This window comes from Schistocerca serialis, chromosome 2 (genome assembly GCF_023864345.2).
Source record: "Schistocerca serialis cubense isolate TAMUIC-IGC-003099 chromosome 2, iqSchSeri2.2, whole genome shotgun sequence".
Taxonomy (NCBI): domain Eukaryota; kingdom Metazoa; phylum Arthropoda; class Insecta; order Orthoptera; family Acrididae; genus Schistocerca; species Schistocerca serialis.
Window position 1 is genome coordinate 655,071,596 of NC_064639.1, and position 16,893 is coordinate 655,088,488.

Here is a 16,893-nt window from a genome sequence, read left to right on the forward strand (position 1 = left end):
AGGTTCAAATTTTTTGACAACAAAAAATGGTTCAAATGGCTCTGAGCACTATGGGACTCAACTGCTGAGGTCATTAGTCCCCTAGAACTTAGAACTAGTTAAACCTAACTAACCTAAGGACATCACAAACATCCATGCCCGAGGCAGGATTCGAACCTGCGACCGTAGCGGTCTTGCTGCTCCAGACTGCAGCGCCTTTAACCGCACGGCCACTTCGGCCGGCTTTTGACAACACTGCACTGTTGTTTGTTTGTAGCAACATAGTGCACTGTTGTTTGTTTGTAGCAACATAGCGAATACACCAAAAGAGAAATCATGATGGGTGTTGGTAACGCGCGAAGTCAATGCATTGGACAAGTGCAACGTGCATTCCGCCTTCGATTCAGTTTTGTAACATCACCATAGGGATCGTTGTTAATCACGATATTATGTACTTACCGCCCTCTACAAGTCGTCGGCGTTTGCAACGGGAATTTCTGAACACTCTGTAGACAAAATTATGCATGTGAAGAAATTTTTACGTCACTGCTGAGGTACAGTAAACAGTCTCTCAGCGCATTAAGACTTCCACAAAACGCATTCGGCAGTGGATCAAATGATAATCTGATACACACTGATCACCCTTTTTCGAATTCCATTTCGTCCAATGCATTTACAGGATGCTAATCTGATGTGACAGCAAAGAAAAGCCGTCTCCCTGTGTCCATCAAAGTCTTCTCAATGCCTATCAGACGATAATGGTAACCTACCGTTTACGATGCTGTTGGTAATTCGTTTGTTGAGTGCCATTCAACAGGACATCCTACATATCAGTATGTTTAACAATCTTTCTTGTCACATCCCAACCGCTGATATTGTAAAATCACTAAACAGTGCCGTCATTACTACACTATGAAACGTTCAGTGACACTTTCATTATTATGAACTTACACCTGCTTGATCGTGGACGAAATCGTTAACAAACGTTAGAGTTGTTTAAAGACACACACTGAACTTCGGAACATGAAAATCACTGAGATGATGTGAAATCGGCATTTACGCCGGCAAGTCGCCACGTGGTCCCAACAGATCCGCGGCGGCACTTCAGAGAGTTTGCTTCCATGCGTGACTACCAAAAGACTGCCGAACAAAGACGCGCATTCATAGCCTGGGAGAAACCAGACAGACGCCGACCATTAACAGGTAGCCGGTAACCGTCCTGCAGGATGCTGAACTCAAGTAGTAAAGCAAGAAACTGTCGTAATTATCTATGCAAACCGTCTTCACGACACAATTTATGAACCTCACGATCAGACTGTTAATCGCTCTCTAACTCGGTAGTGGTGATAAGCGTTTGGGAAGGGTAAGAAAACAAAAATCACAAACTCAAAATCTATGCAACTGACACGCACTGGCGCAAGACGAACATCTCTGACGGTGCTATAAAACAAGACAGAAAGTTGGAGCTCAAAAGCGCGGGAGAGGATTAACTCATAACTTAGAGCGGTCGTTACAACAAGACGTACTTTAAAATTTGGATGTGACTGAAAAAATTGCTCAATAGCCGACAGAATCGAGCAGTAGCGCAGATGCTGAAACACTTGCTGATCCTTAACGTAACAGGCCTACTTCATGTCTAGCTGAAGTCTGTGTAGTGCAGGATGCACCACGATGCAGTAGGTCCCTTCAGCTTCCTCATTTCCGACAGGACCAGTTGGGTAAGCTTTTTAAGAGGTTGGAGTAAGACCAACGTTAATAAAAAATACTACCAGATCCTTAAAAAAAATTGAGACCATAACACAGTCTTAAAGCTTAAAATTAACTTTCCACCGATATCTCTTTTACATTATCGCTCTGTTAATCAGTTTGTTATGTTGTCCACTACATCCCATTTTTGGTTCGGTTCATGAAACGAAATAGGTTTCTTAATCATTACAGTACACTGATAATTTTTACTTATGGAGCGTCTGACAGCAACTGAATAAAACACAATTTTAGTGCCATAAGAATTTCGCCTTTATTTTCTGCAATGCATCACCAGTGGCAGGTTGCCTGGACAATTTCTTACATATTACATTCCTTTTGCATTTTTGGTGTTGTTCTTCTTCTTATGAATGCCAATTTGCGGCTTTTTCCCCACATTCCACAGCACTATGAACTGAACGCATGTTTCAATGCAATGTTTTGGCTTCAGTTCTTAATCATTCCTTAGCTGAACTGAAAAACACAAAAAAACTTTGAAGAATCCTTACCAACGGACAAGTTGCGGACCATATGCAAATGCACTGGATACTATTTAATATTCCGACTCAAAATCAAGTGTGCCTAAACTGATCCGCCGGAATATTATGACCACCAACTTAATTGAGGGTATGTCCACATTTGGCAGGAATAACAGCGGCTACGCGTTGTGGCATGGAAGCAAGATGCCTTTGGGGCAGAAGGAAGGTAGCACCACGCCTGCACGCACAATTAACATAATTTCCGTAAATTCCGGCGACAGGAACGATGAGCTCTGACGCCACTTTCAATTACATCTCAGATGTGTTCGATAGGGTTCAGATCCGGCGAGATGCGGGGCCAGCACATCAATTGGAACTCGCCACTCGCCTCGGGCCACTCCATCCACCGCCTGGCCTTGTGACATGGCGCTCTGTTGTTGTTGTGGTCTTCAGTCCTGAGACTGGTTTGATGCAGCTCTCCATGCTAATCTATCCTGTGCAAGCTTCTTCATCTCCCAGTACCTACTGCAACCTACATCCTTCTGAATCTGCTTAGTGTATTCATCTCTTGGTCTCCCTCTACGATTTTTACCCTCCACGCTGCCCTCCAATACTAAATTGGTGATCCCTTGATGCCTCAGAACATGTCCTACAAACCGATCCCGTCTTCTGATCAAGTTGTGCCACAAACTTCTCTTCTCCCCAATCCTATTCAATACCTCCTCACTAGTTACGTGATCTACCCACCTAATCTTCAACATACTTCTGTAGCACCACATTTCGAAAGCTTCTATTCTCTTCTTGTCCAAACTATTTATTGTCCATGTTTCACTTCCATACATGGCTACACTCCATACAAATACTTTCAGAAACGACTTCCTGACACTTAAAACTATACTCGATGTTAACAAATTTCTCTTCTTCAGAAACGCTTTCCTTGCCATTGCCAGTCTACATTTCATATCCTCTCTACTTCGACCATCATCAGTTATTTTGCTCCCCAAATAGCAAAACTTCTTTAGTACTTTAAGTGTCTCATTTCCTAATCTAGTTCCCTCAGCATCACCCGATTTAATTCGACTACATTCCATTATCCTCGTTTTGCTTTTGTTGATGTTTATCTTATATCCTCCTTTCAAGACACTGTCCATTCCGTTCAACTGCTCTTCCAAGTCCTTTGCTGTCTCTGACAGAATTACAATGTCATCGGCGAACCTCAAAGTTTTTATTTCTTATCCCTGGAATTTAATACGCACTCCGAATTATTCTTTTGTTTACTTCACTGCTTGCTCAATATACAGATTGAATAATATCGGGGACAGGCTACAACCCTGTCTCACTCCTTCCCAACCACTGCTTCCCTTTCATGTCCCTCGACTCTTATAACTACCATCTGGTTTCTGTACAAATTGTAAATAGCCTTTCGCTCCCTGTATTTTACCCCTGCCACCTTTAAGAGTTTGAAAGAGAGTATTCCAGTCAACATTGTCAAAAGCTTTCTCTAAGTCTACAAATGCTAGAAACGTAGGTTTGCCTTTCCTTAATCTTTCCTCTAAGATAAGTCGTAAGGTCAGTATTGCCTCACGTGTTCCAACATTTCTACGGAATCCAAACTGATCTTCCCCAAGAGTCGGCTTCTACCAGTTTTTCCATTCGTCTGTAAAGAATTCGCGTTAGTATTTTGCATCCGTGACTTATTAAACTGTTCGGTAATTTTCACATCTGTCAACACCTGCTTTCTTGGGGATTGGAAATTATTATATTCTTCTTGAAGTCTGAGGGTATTTCGCCTGTCTCATACATCTTACTCACCAGATGGTAGAGTTTTGTCAGGACTGGCTCTCCCAAGGCCGTCAGTAGTTCTAATGGAATGTTGTCTACTCCCGGGGCCTTGTTTCGACTCAGGTCTTTCAGTGCTCTTTCAAACTCTTCACGCAGTATCGTATCTCTCATTTCATCTTCATCTACATCCTGTTCCATTTCCATAATATTGTCCTCAAGCACGTCGCCCTTGTATAGACCCTCTATATACTCCTTCCTCCTTTCTGCTTTCCCCTCTTTGCTTAGAACTGGGTTTCCATCTGAGCTCTTGATATTCATACAAGTGGCTCTTTTTTCTCCAAAGGTCTAATTTTCCTGTAGGCTGTATCTATCTTACCCCTAGTGAGATAAGCCTCTACATTCTTACATTTGTCCTCTAGCCATCCCTGCTTAGCCATTTTGCACTTCCTGTCGATCTCATTTTTGAGACGTTTGTATTCCTTTTTGCCTGCTTCATTTACTGCATTTTTATATTTTCTCCGTTCATCAATTAAATTCCATATTTCTTCTGTTACACAAGGATTTCTAATAGCCCTCGTCTTTTTACCTACTTGATCGTCTGCTGCCTTCACTACTTCATCCCTCAGAGCTACCCATTCGTCTTCTACTGTATTTCTTTCCCCCATTCCTGTCAATTGTTCCCTTTTGCTGTCCCTGAAACTCTGTACAACCTCCGGTTTAGTCAGTTTATCCAGGTCCCATCTCCTTAAATTCCCACCTTTTTGCAATTTCTTCAGTTTTAATTAACAGTTCATAACCAATAGATTGTGGTCAGAGTCCACATCTGCCTGTGGAAATGTCCTACAGTTTAAAACCTGGTTCCTAAATCTGTCTTGCCATTATATAATCTATCTGATACCTTGTAATATCTCCGGGATTCTTCCATGTATACAACCTTCTTTTGGCGCTCTATCTTGTTGAAAATTGTAACTGCCGCCGGGTAAAACGATTGTCATGAAGGGGTGTACGTGGTCTGCAACCAGTGTACGTTACTCTTTGGCTGCCATGGTGCCTTGCACAACTCCACCTGACCTATGGATGCCAACGTTAGTGTTCCCCAGAGCATAATAGAGCTGCCGCCAGCTTGTCTTCGTCCCGCAGTACAGGCGTCAAAGGAGCTGTTCCCCTGGAAGACGACGGATTCGCGCCCTCCCATTGGCATGATGAAGAAGGTATCGGGATTCATCAGATCGTGCAACGCTCTGCCACTGCGACAACGCCCAGTGCCGATGGTCACATGCCCATTTCAGTCGTAGTGTTAACAATGGCACATGCATGGGTCGTCGGCTGCGGAGGCCCATTGTTAGGAGTGTTCGGTACACTGTGTATTCAGGCCCACAGGCACTCTTGCCCAGAATTAAAGTCTGATGTTAATTTCGCCACAGTTCGCCTCGTGTCACGTTTTGCCAGTCTGCCCAGCCTACCGTCTGACATCTGTAATGAGGGGTGGTGGGCCAACCTCATGACGTCTGGACTTCGCTTCACCCTCGTTTCGTCCCATGTTGAAGACACTCGTCACAACATTCCTCAAACACCGAAAAGTCGTGCAGTTTCCGAAATGCTTGTGCCGAGCCTCTGGGCCATCACAGTCTGCCCACGTTAAAAATGAGATATCGCGCCTTCGCATTCTAATGTTCTGGATGATCAGTGGAGAAGAATGTCACGATCTCCGTTTATTCAAAAACACTATTTATTACGATTATCTTAAAACAAGGGCAATGGAGTGTAGTCGAATCAAGTCCCGTGGTAATGGTGAAATTAAATTAGGAAATGAGTTACTAAACGTAGTAGAACGGTTTTGCTGTTTGGGCAGCTTTTCTGATAAAGGAATATGTGCTTACGTCTAATAGGAACTTATGATACGAAGACTTTTCTGAAATGTGGACGAGAAAGACAAGAAAGGAATAGAAGCTTATGAAATGTGGAGTAACAGTAGAGTGGCGGAGATGAGAAGGGTAGATTGGATAAGTAATGACGAGGTAGTGAATAGAATAGGGGAGAAAAGAGCTCCATGCCACATATTGACTAATAGAAGTGACAGATTGATAGGATGTATTGATAAGTACTGAATTTGATAATGGATGGCAGCCTGGGGGAGATAAAAATTGTAGAGGGAGACCAGATAAAAATTGTAGAGGGAGACGAATGCTTGAATACATTACGCACACTGCAATGTATATAGGCTGCAACACTTATGCGGAGATATAATATTCCGTCTGAAAGCTGGTTTGATGCAGCTCTCCACGCTAGTCTATTCATAGCACAATAACAAAAACAACAACAACATCATCATCTTAGTATCCGAAGTATTCATTATTTGTCAGGACGATGATAAATAAAGAGCTTTTCTACGATTGCTAATTTCAATTTTAAAAATCAGATCTTCCAAGCCTACAGTTTTTGTGGAAGATCTAAATATGAGTTTTAAATACGCCGATCGGTAAACCGTAAAATTAGTCTGTTCTTGGAGTCTTCCTGATGGATACCAAAGATTGTTGGAATAAAGATGGGCTCAGACAGTGTCAAATTTGTCTTACAAAATTAGTTTCCTATCCCTAAAAAACTTCAACATGTGATGGACTCAAAAACGATTCTGAAATTTTTTTGTAAATTCTCTGTAAAATACTGACCTCTGCAGAATTGCAAGGCAAGGTGTCTAGGTAAGATGAATAGCATTACCCTTCAATTAACAATGAATCTCATGTCAATGAGGTGATACGTTGCTCCATTAACAATCCCAATTTACAAGTAGCTTAGTATTAATGCGACACTTTACATCGCATATTGTCTGAATTTTATCCGTTGAAGGTTCTTCCATGATCACTACAAACAGAATAATTTACAGTCTTCATAATTATAAGATAATGGGAATAGTTTGTCCGCAAGAAGAACATAGTAGTTAACTTACAATTTGGAGCCACTTATGACAAATGAGTAAGCGCTTCCTCAAAATGTGGCGTACTTTCATGTTCAAATCCGTTCCTTATTTATCCGGTGGTCCAAAAAGTTTAAGTTCACAATAAAACACATGGCATTTTCATTCCAAAGAGGAACATCTGCATGGGTAGCCGAGGTGGCCAGTGCGTTTCCCTCGACCCGTCGCATGTTCGGAATACTGGAGTTGGAAAGAGGTTTCGTACAGCGGAAGCAGAAGGCGCTGTTGATGGCAATCGATGGTTGTCCGTCCGTCGGACGGTGACACGAAGGTCATAGATTAGGCGCCGTCACAGTTCCTTTGCCTCCCAAACACACACAACGGTGCACTCTAAAGACACTCATCACCTCAGCTACGCCAAATAATTACGTCTGAGACAAAACAAAACACACGCTTCACAATGAAAAGGTGCCTACTGGGCGTGAAAGAGAAAAACGTTTCCGATTTCGGCGGGTCATGTCAAGGGGACAACCAGCCAACAGTGCAAAATCATATTTGTATCTCACTTGACTAAAAAAGAAAACCGGGTGTGTAAGGTCCAGCTGTACAACATATTGGTTAAAAAAGTTAAAAAATGATACAATGTACAAAAGTGATTTTATCGATTGTTTTAAAATCATGTTAGTCAGTTGAGGATTGATTGGCGAACACAATCGGCCACGAATACTGGCACAGAATATTTTAGTGCCATATGCTCATATGGAATAGAGGCTTTTGAAATGAGGTGCTGCAGAAGAATGCTGAAGATTAGATGGGTAGATAACGTAACTAATGAGGAGGTATTGAATAGAATTGGGGACAAGAGGAGTTTGTGGCACAACTTGACAAGAAGAAGAGAACGGTTGGTAGGACATGTTCTGAGGCATCAAGGGATCACAAATTTAGCATTGGAGGACAGCGTGGAGGGCAAAAATCATAGAGGGAGACCAAGAGATGAACACACTAAACAGATTCAGAAGGATGTAGGTTGCAGTAAGAACTGGGAGATGAAGAAGCTTGCACAGGATAGAGTAGCATGGAGAGCTGCGTCAAACCAGTCTTAGGACTGAAGACAACAACAACAACAACAACAACAACAACAACATGCTCATATGGCTATACTTGACACAGTATCAGAATCGTTAGTAGAGTGTATTCCGCACTTGCAGTTGTTATAGAGGACGAAGTTTTGTCTCATTTCGGTCCTCGTGCATTTCTGGGAGGAAGCGTAAAAGAGCACGTAAGGGTAAACAGCACACACATACTACACAATCAACAGTGGCATATTAACGTTTCACACCATTCTACACGACACTTGCAGCTTCCGACATGTACTTTACAAGTAATGTTTGTGTTTCACACGTGCTTTATCACATAATGTTTGTGTGTATACATGTTCGAAGATGCAACTGTCAAGAAGAATTTTGTGATGCATTTGAGTGCCGCGGCTAACTGTGTAAAATACATGCGCGTTGTTTGTACTATTTCCATTAATGCGGTAGGATCGAAAAGAGACAAAACACCGTTCAGTAGAATAAATTGTAAGAGCAGACGTCGTGCTATTGACGACTGTGATACAACTACAATACACGTGTAGCCAACTGAAAATGGGCGTAATATCACCGGGCACAGCTGTAAAGTTTCTTGTAAGTGCAGTTCCCACATTTCGTATGTGCAATTCTAGGACTGCGTTGACATACTTCTTATAAGTACATTGCAGCTTCCCACGGAGATTCAACATGGGCTGCAATTATCTTATGGCAGTGAAACTTGGTAGATATGCTAAACGTTAATACGGAACCGGTTTACGTTGGGGGAAAAAAAAAAATCCAATTCTAGCCACCAAGTGCAAATCTTCCGCAGTACAGTATCTCGTCGACGTCTCCAGTGTTCATGTTGAGCAAATGTGTAAGCGATGCCTTTCTCACTTGTTTGACCTTTTCTGCACACGTCCCGTTCCCAATCCATCATATATGGTAACATTTCTATTCGTCTTTCTTGGATTCACAGCGTCGGATTTGCACCTACATAGTTTCCCTGCCATACGACAATTACAGTCCACATTGGACCTCCATAAGCAATACCACCCGGTATTTGGAACTGGTTGCGTTCTCCATCAATAATCGTCGAGTCATTAAAAGTTAAGCGCGTGAGAGCTTTCAGCTGGGCATCATCAGCTAACACTAACAAGCTTCCTACAACAGCAAATTTCAATCACAACAACAAATCTTATTAGGATTTACACAGAGTAGCGAGAGTAGCCATCGCCTGCAGGGGGAACAGCGACTGTAAGAAATAAACCTGTGGAGCAGCCACACATTTCATGTCAGACACTGACGCTGTACATTAGCTAGACACATTTAACGTCTGGCCGGTGGCTGCTAATAGTTTCTGAAGATGTTCGCGGCTGACGGGCGATATCGGTAATAAAACAAAATTGTATGCGTCTTGTGGTGGCTCCATAATTTTTTCTTTGAGAAGAAGATCGCTTATGGATGTGTGTAAAGCCGACGTCAAGCGGGCTTTGGATCTTTGAATTGCCCAGCTATGGAGTCCAGAGAAGCCGCCCGTCTAACGTCAGAAGTAAGTGATGAATGGGTCTGCCATCTGTACCCGGCGACACAAAACAAAGTCGACATCCGTAGCGAAACGGAAGACAGGTGCCTGAGAAGCCAGTTAGCTGATCCGCCAGCTTACGGTGATTTACGGCAGTGTCGACTCGTTTCGTGGCGTGTCAGGTATTTAAACGACACAGTGTTCTGTCCCTCGCAAGTTCTGACGAATCGTTAAACGACTGACGACAAAGAGAGGACGAGCGACTGGACTTACCGCGCACTCTACCTGCAACCACGACAGAAGTGTGAGTGCAGCCGATGGGTGTGGTTCGTACCACCACCACAGTGCCTCTGCCACTGCAAATCTGGCTCGCGAAGCAGTTGGCAACCACACTTCTTGAGGAATCTCGAGCTGCTCTCGCCGGAGGCTGTGCACACCGTGGGAAGCCTACGGCCGATTGACCCCAGCGAGCATCGAACTACAAGTCTCTCAGGTCGGAGCACGCCATGCTGCTAAAACATTAAGCTTGTCCATTATGGATACTGTAGAACGCAGTACGTTAATGTAATACTATTATAACTAACTGCTAGCCGTCGCTTGTAAAATAGGTGTTATTTTTCCTTCACAGACCTGTTTTCGAGCCTTTTCAAGCGTATCTTCAGACGGTGCACGCAAAAGAACTGGCCAATTCTTCCTTTTCCGTATGAGATAACTTAAATATATTTTAACGAACAATTTTGATAATAATAAAAGTTAAAACAGGCAACTGTAAAATATAAAGAAGACTGCCGGTGGAAACAAAACTTCTTTATCGCTAACTGAAGAAATCAGTACAAAATAGAGTAGAGTGGTTAGGGAGATAAGAAACTGACTATAGAAGACGAGGAGGAGGAGGAGGAGGAGGAGGAGGAGAAGAAGAAGAAGAAGAAAACAGAATAGCTACCGAGACAAGACATGTGGAAAAGAGGAAGAGGAAGAAGAAATGGAGGAGGAGGAGGAGGAGGAGCAGAGGAAAAGGACGAGGAATAAGATAAAATGTTTAAATGTGCTTATCAGTACTTTCTCAGCATGTCATTCAAAATAGATAGATAGAGATAGATAGATAGAGATAGACAGAGATAGATAGATAGAGATAGATAGAGAGAGTAGCGGCGCTATACGGCAATCTTATGCCGCAAGAAACTCGTGAAAGTTTTATTGCAACGCGTAAAGAGATCGTACGGCATATTTCATATGAAAAGTGTATAGACGTATTTATGACTGAGGTCAGTGTGAAAGTACTCAGAAAACCCAGTTTTTCAATACACAGATTTTAGTTATGCAAATAAAAGAGAGGGAAGGGCAATTCTATCGACTGAAATACTACTTCCAAAGAGAATTCTGGATAATCATTGTTGCACAGGAAAGTAATGGTTGATGACGAGCTCTAACACACATGGTCACTTCCTACCAAAATAAGAAGCAGCTGAACATTTGAACATTTTAAAATAGGCCGCATAGCTGTAGATTACGAGTTGCTACGATTTATGATCCAAAAAGGGTTGTGGAGAGAACTGACCTTCGGGACAGACTTTGCCCTGATCTAATCCCTTAACAAACTGGAAGTATGTATGTTCACACTTAAAGTTTAGCGCAACTACTGATCACACAATCTATATGTTCACGCCTAACAACAGATTTCCGTTGATTGCTCTTCTTTAGTACACACGAAAGCATTTATTCGTCACATTTACGTCACAATGCATCTTTTACACGTCAGATTGTAGAAAGAGTATTTTATTCGACTCACGAGTTCGGATTGTGCATTAACTTTGACGAGAGATATCGCCGTAGTCATCAGAACGAGTGAGAGCATAATCAGTATTTCGGAGGACGTTGCAAACTGCGAGGGACTGCGTATGATCACAGATGGCAGCTTCAGAGGATAAGGCGAACTTTCCCTAGATCCTGCGTGTCGTAAGGCACTTGGACTTACATTCCGGAGGACGCCAGTTCAACTCTCCGTCCCATCATACAGTTGTAGGATTCTGTGGCCACCCTGAATCACTCGGGCAAATCTGGAATGGCTGAGTTGACAAGGATACGGTCAATTTCCTTCCCCCATCCTTCCCCAATGCTTGAACTCCGTCCTTAACGATCTCGTCGTCGACTGGACGTTAAGTTCGCCGACTGGACGGTAAGTCCCTCTTTCCTTTATATTTCCGTACACATCTTTAAGGTGTTGTACTTCGTCGTAAATATGACCTATCATAAATGCATTTCGGAAAATATGAATTTGTTATCCAAGGTCAGTTTAAATGTTATGGAGTATTTTCTGAAAATAGTTCTCTGTAGAGTTAATGAGAGAAGTGTGCTGTGGTCTGGACACGTCATGAGAAAGGATGACTCCTATGTTGACAAGAGAATGGGAGAAATGATAGCGAAAGGTGACTGGTGAGGAAAATGGATGGACTGTGTACGCGAGGTTAAGGGATAAATCTAAGGGAAGGAATGTATCGGACCACACATGAGTACGAAAAAACGGAAGGAAAGTAGTAGTCTTGTACGGAAGTGGAACTTCGACGATAGACAGTCCAAACAAAACGAGAAGTTTCTGAAGTGCTATTCTACGGAAAACTGCTGAAGATTAAATGAATACATAGAATAACTAATGAGGACGAACTGAATCTAACTGGGGAAAAATACATCCGTGGCACAACCTGAATATAAGAATGGACTGGATGACAAGACACATCCTGAGACATCAAATGATCACCAGTTTGATGATGGATGGAAGTGCTGCAGTGAAAAATTGTAGAAAACAGTAAAAAGGTTCAGATGGATGTAAGTAGCAGCAGTTTTTCGAAGGAGAGGCTTGGATACGATAGACTAGCGTGAAGAGTGGCATCAAACCAGCCTTCCGACTGAAGATCACAACAAAAACAATAATAAGTTAACAAGACACTTTATTATTTACATTCACTCAACAATTTCCTTGCCTTTTGCGAAACATTTACGGTAGTAAGATGGTAAAACATCGACAAAGCTACTATACTCGCACATCAGGTTACGAAAACAAAATGACAATTATACCGATACATAAAAAATCAGGGAATTCATAGATCAGACTACTGATGAACAAGTACTGAACGGAATCACATGGAACTCAGGCATCAAGGAACAGTCAGTTCTGTACGGCAGGGATGTGTTGTGTTGTGTGTGTGTGTGTGTGTGTGTGTGTGTGGGGGGGGGGGGGGGGGGGGAGTTGTAAGTGGACTGAAGATCACAACAACCATAGTTCTAACCACCTCTTTCGTGTACAACAGCAGTCCGCACGAGAAAAATGTATGAAAATCTACTCTCCCGCCAGCGCCACTGCAAGTGCAGTCTAGCTGCTACACTCACAGCTGCAACAGGACACCAAGTGCAGGAGGCAACCGGCGTAACCAGCTAGTCAGCGTACCCGTGACTCGGCCACCCTTTCCGCTGATTCATCTGCAAGCACCGTCTCTCTCATCTTTTCATTGAAGTTTACGGTACATTACTCCAGCGAACATTTCACGTAATAAGTATAGTCTGATATTCCAACATCAGCTGACTCTTTTTAACAATTACGCAGCATGTGCACTACGTAGGTGAGACACATCGATATTGTTCCTCTTTCGGAGAATATATCTGCATCACGGAGAAATAAAAATCGAACGTAAGCGTTGAACACTTTTACAGTTTTTTAACAAGCCAACTATTTGTTACACAGTTGTATGAAAAGTAAGTTTAGTCTTCGCTGCATTGCTGTTGGCGTACTTCACTATTCATTAGTTCAGGGGTGTATCTTACAGGAAGCATCTGTTACGAATTATTCAATTGTTCACGAACTTTGAACGTCACAATAACTGAATTGCCCAGAAACAGCAATTCAGTTGAAATGAGGCTATATTATCTAATAATTAAAATTTTAATTATTATATTAAATTATTACATTAAAACACATATTAACGCGAAGACGCGGATTAAAAGCCATTGTGGGTTAAAAGCCTAGATAAAGAACAATTATTTTTCAATAAAAAAATTCGTTTCGAATTGTTAAAGCAGTCTTGTTAAACTATTCATAACGAAGATCACCCAACACTTTAGTCAACATATCTGAGTATTACGTTGAGAGTCATTAACAGCAAATATTCAAAGACAATAATGTCTTCATGTTTCTGCAAATATTCAAAGACAGTAATGTCTTCATGTTTCTGTCGCTGACGTGCTATGATCATTAAAGTACACAAAAAGAATACCTATATTCGAGAGAATTGTTATTTGGAAGCTTTGCTGAAAACTGGTTGTTTATCTGCCCTAATCTCTGCGTACGACGGAGACCTCTTTCGCAATATCCCACTTCCATCGCTGTTTTCTCCCTGAATGTAATAACGAGACAATTCATTTATGCTTCCGATATATTTCATCTCCCACAATGCCTTTTACCAATGAATGACTTTTTCACGTTTGTTCCATAACAAATGGAAATATCCAAAATCTAATTATGAGCCTAATTCCGGGAAGGTATCCAGAAATGATTTTCGATGTCTCTTTATCCTTTACCAATACGTGTAAGTTACTCAGTGACCATGCAATACTTTGTAGCAGCAAGAAATGTTATTGAATAAGACGCTCAGAAACTTACATGGAGTCCATTTCCTCAGTTTTATGTTTCAATAGCCATTTAGAACATTTTAATAAAAATAATCAAATGCTGTTCCTCACAAATTAACAGTTGGGAAACGGGCCGGTACAAATTTAATTCCATAAAAAAATCCAGGCTATTAGGGGAGACAGAATGGCGATGCCGCAACTATTGTTTACGTTTACTGTTACGTTCAATCCAACATACTTTGTGCAGGTGATGCCATAAAACGGAATTCAGAGCCCCAGAAGCTGTTAATAAATATGTACTTATTAATTATCGGGTTCGTTCATCTCAACATATTCACTCCATTCGAACATACCTCAGAAGACCCAACGGTACCGACCGACTGCCGTGTCATCCTCAGCGGTGGGTATAACTGGAAACGGATATGGAGAGGGCATGTGGTCAGCACACTGCTCTCCCGGCCATTGTCAGTTTCCGCAACCAGAGCCGCTACTTTTCACTCAAGTTGCTCCTCAACTGTTCTCAATGGCTGAGAGCAACCGTACTGGCCAACAGCGCGCGGCAGACCCAGACGGTCACCCTTCGAACTGCTAGGCAAGCCTGACAGCACTTTGGTGACGCAGTGGGAATGGCTGTAAGGCCATCATTGCCTGATCATATGTAGGTATTATAAAATTATTTACAATATTATTTGTTATTGATGGCACTCAGACAAGACAGCTCTTATTTTTTATTTTGACACCACAGTGAGACCACTGCCATACAGGCAGTTATAAATAATTTTATGATACCTGAAGATATCGGCTGTTCGAAACTGGTAGTTAAAATTGTTTATTTATCAGTAGGTCCTGGCTGTTCTGAATTGAATTTTTACAATGTTCTTTCTTCTTTAATCGTTTGTATAACATTCTGGAAGGAATTCAAGTACATGTTATGTAAAACACTGCACAATGAAACACTGTAGCAGCAACACGATTTCAATAGAAAACCGTATGTTTACAATATCCAAAGAGTCCAGCTGAGATGTTGCGACCTTTGCTGTTCATGCTATTGTATGCTGATGACCTTAACAGTAACATCAGACTTTTTGTAGAAGACGCAGTTATCTATAGCGAAATGCTGTCTAATAGAAGCTGCATAAATAATCAGTCACTGTTTCTAAGTGGTGCAAAGACTGACAAATTTGCTTTAAATGTTCAGAAATGTAAAACCGTGCACTTCGCAAAACGAAAAATCGTAGTGTCCTGTGACTATAATATCATTGAGTGACAGCTAGAATCGGCCAACTCTTACAAATACGTGGGTGAAACGTTTTGTATGGACTTAGAATCGAATGATCACATGGGCTCAGTTGTGGGTAAGGCAGGTGGTATACCACGTTATATGAGTAGAACACTAGGAGAATGCAGTCAGTCTACAAAGGAGATTGCTTACAAATGACTCGTGCGATCCATTTGGGAATACTGCTCAGGTGAGTGGGGCCTATACCGAATTGGACTAACAGGAGACATTGAACGTATACGGACAAGGGCAGCGCGAATGGTCACAGGTGTGTCTGACCCTTGGGAGAGTGTCAGAGAGACGCTGAAAAAACTGAACTGGCAAACTCTTGAGGACAGACAGACTATCCCGACAAAGTCTGCTTGCAAAGTTTCAAGAACCGGCTTTCAATGATGACTATCACACTGGGATTGTGAGGGGAAGATTAGATTAACTACAGCTCACACAGAGGCATCTAAACAACCATTCCTCCTGCGCTCTATACGTGAACGGGAAGGGAAGTAACCTTAATAGCTGGTACAGCAGGCCGTACTCTCTGTCATGCACTTCATAGCGTTTTGCAGGGTATCCATCTAAATGTACATGTTGCGAACCAGCGCCTGAAGATGCCGTCTTCCTGTTCCTGTCATTTATATTATCTACAAATCTATTTCTTACGTGTTGCTTTAATATTAAAAGGATTGCCATAAAAATTTGGCTAGCTGTCTGTTTCCCGAAACTTCAAAGCCTCCGGGCCTTCCAAAGCCCGTGACTTGGTTTACTTCGTTGTCACTCCAAAATTATTATTTCATTTTTTCCAATATAACCATATGATGGTTATTTATGAGTCATCGCCGACAGGCGGCGATGCACCGGTAAGTAGCCACTCACCGCAACGTAGGGCATCCCGCGGCTGTCGAACCAGACGAGGGCCATGTCGGCTCCTGCCATGCCGCCCTTGGGTGAGAAGCCCACCCCGGCGGCCTGAAAGTGCGCAGGGAAAGTGACTTCGAGCTCTACGGCGGCGGAGGCTGGCGCGTCGGCGGACAGGTGGAGCTCCCAGCTGAGCCAGAGGCGGCCGGCCGCCAGCCAGACGCTGTGCTGCGCCGCGGCCGCCGCCGGCCCGGTGAGCAGCGCCAGAGACGCCAGCAGCAGCGGCAGAGACGTCGGTCGCGCGCACATGTTCCACACCAACTGAGCCCCCAGGGCAGCGTCGGCGGCGGCAGCTGCCGAGCCGGTCTCTGGCGTCCCACCTGGCGGGTGCAACAGGCCGCCCGCTGCTACCCCCACTCCGCGCATGCGCACACCCAGCTACCGCGCACCTGCGCCTGCTCCGCGCAAGATTTGAAGCCCGGCGGGCGTTCCATGAAAGTTTCGACAGGACGTGATTCCAAACGAGAGTTTGTCCCTTGCATTGCTATGATGTTGTTTACGTTCTTCAGCAGTGCCGTTTCTACCAATGGCCAAGAGTAGCCGGCCGCCTAGGGCGGCAAACAGAGGAAAAAATTAATTTCAAATCAAAC

General features: G+C 42.9%; 1 protein-coding gene across 1 annotated transcript in view; it reads right to left on the reverse strand.

Moving 5' to 3' along the window:
• The window catches only part of LOC126457738 (MOXD1 homolog 1-like), a 175,655-nt gene extending 159,082 nt beyond the window's left edge, over positions 1–16,573 (reverse strand). The window contains exon 1 of the mRNA XM_050094283.1: positions 16,262–16,573. Within this exon, the coding sequence (XP_049950240.1) occupies positions 16,262–16,552 (291 nt within the window). The 5' untranslated portion in view covers positions 16,553–16,573. The remainder of the gene's footprint in view (positions 1–16,261) is intronic.
• Positions 16,574–16,893: the final 320 nt, after the last annotated feature.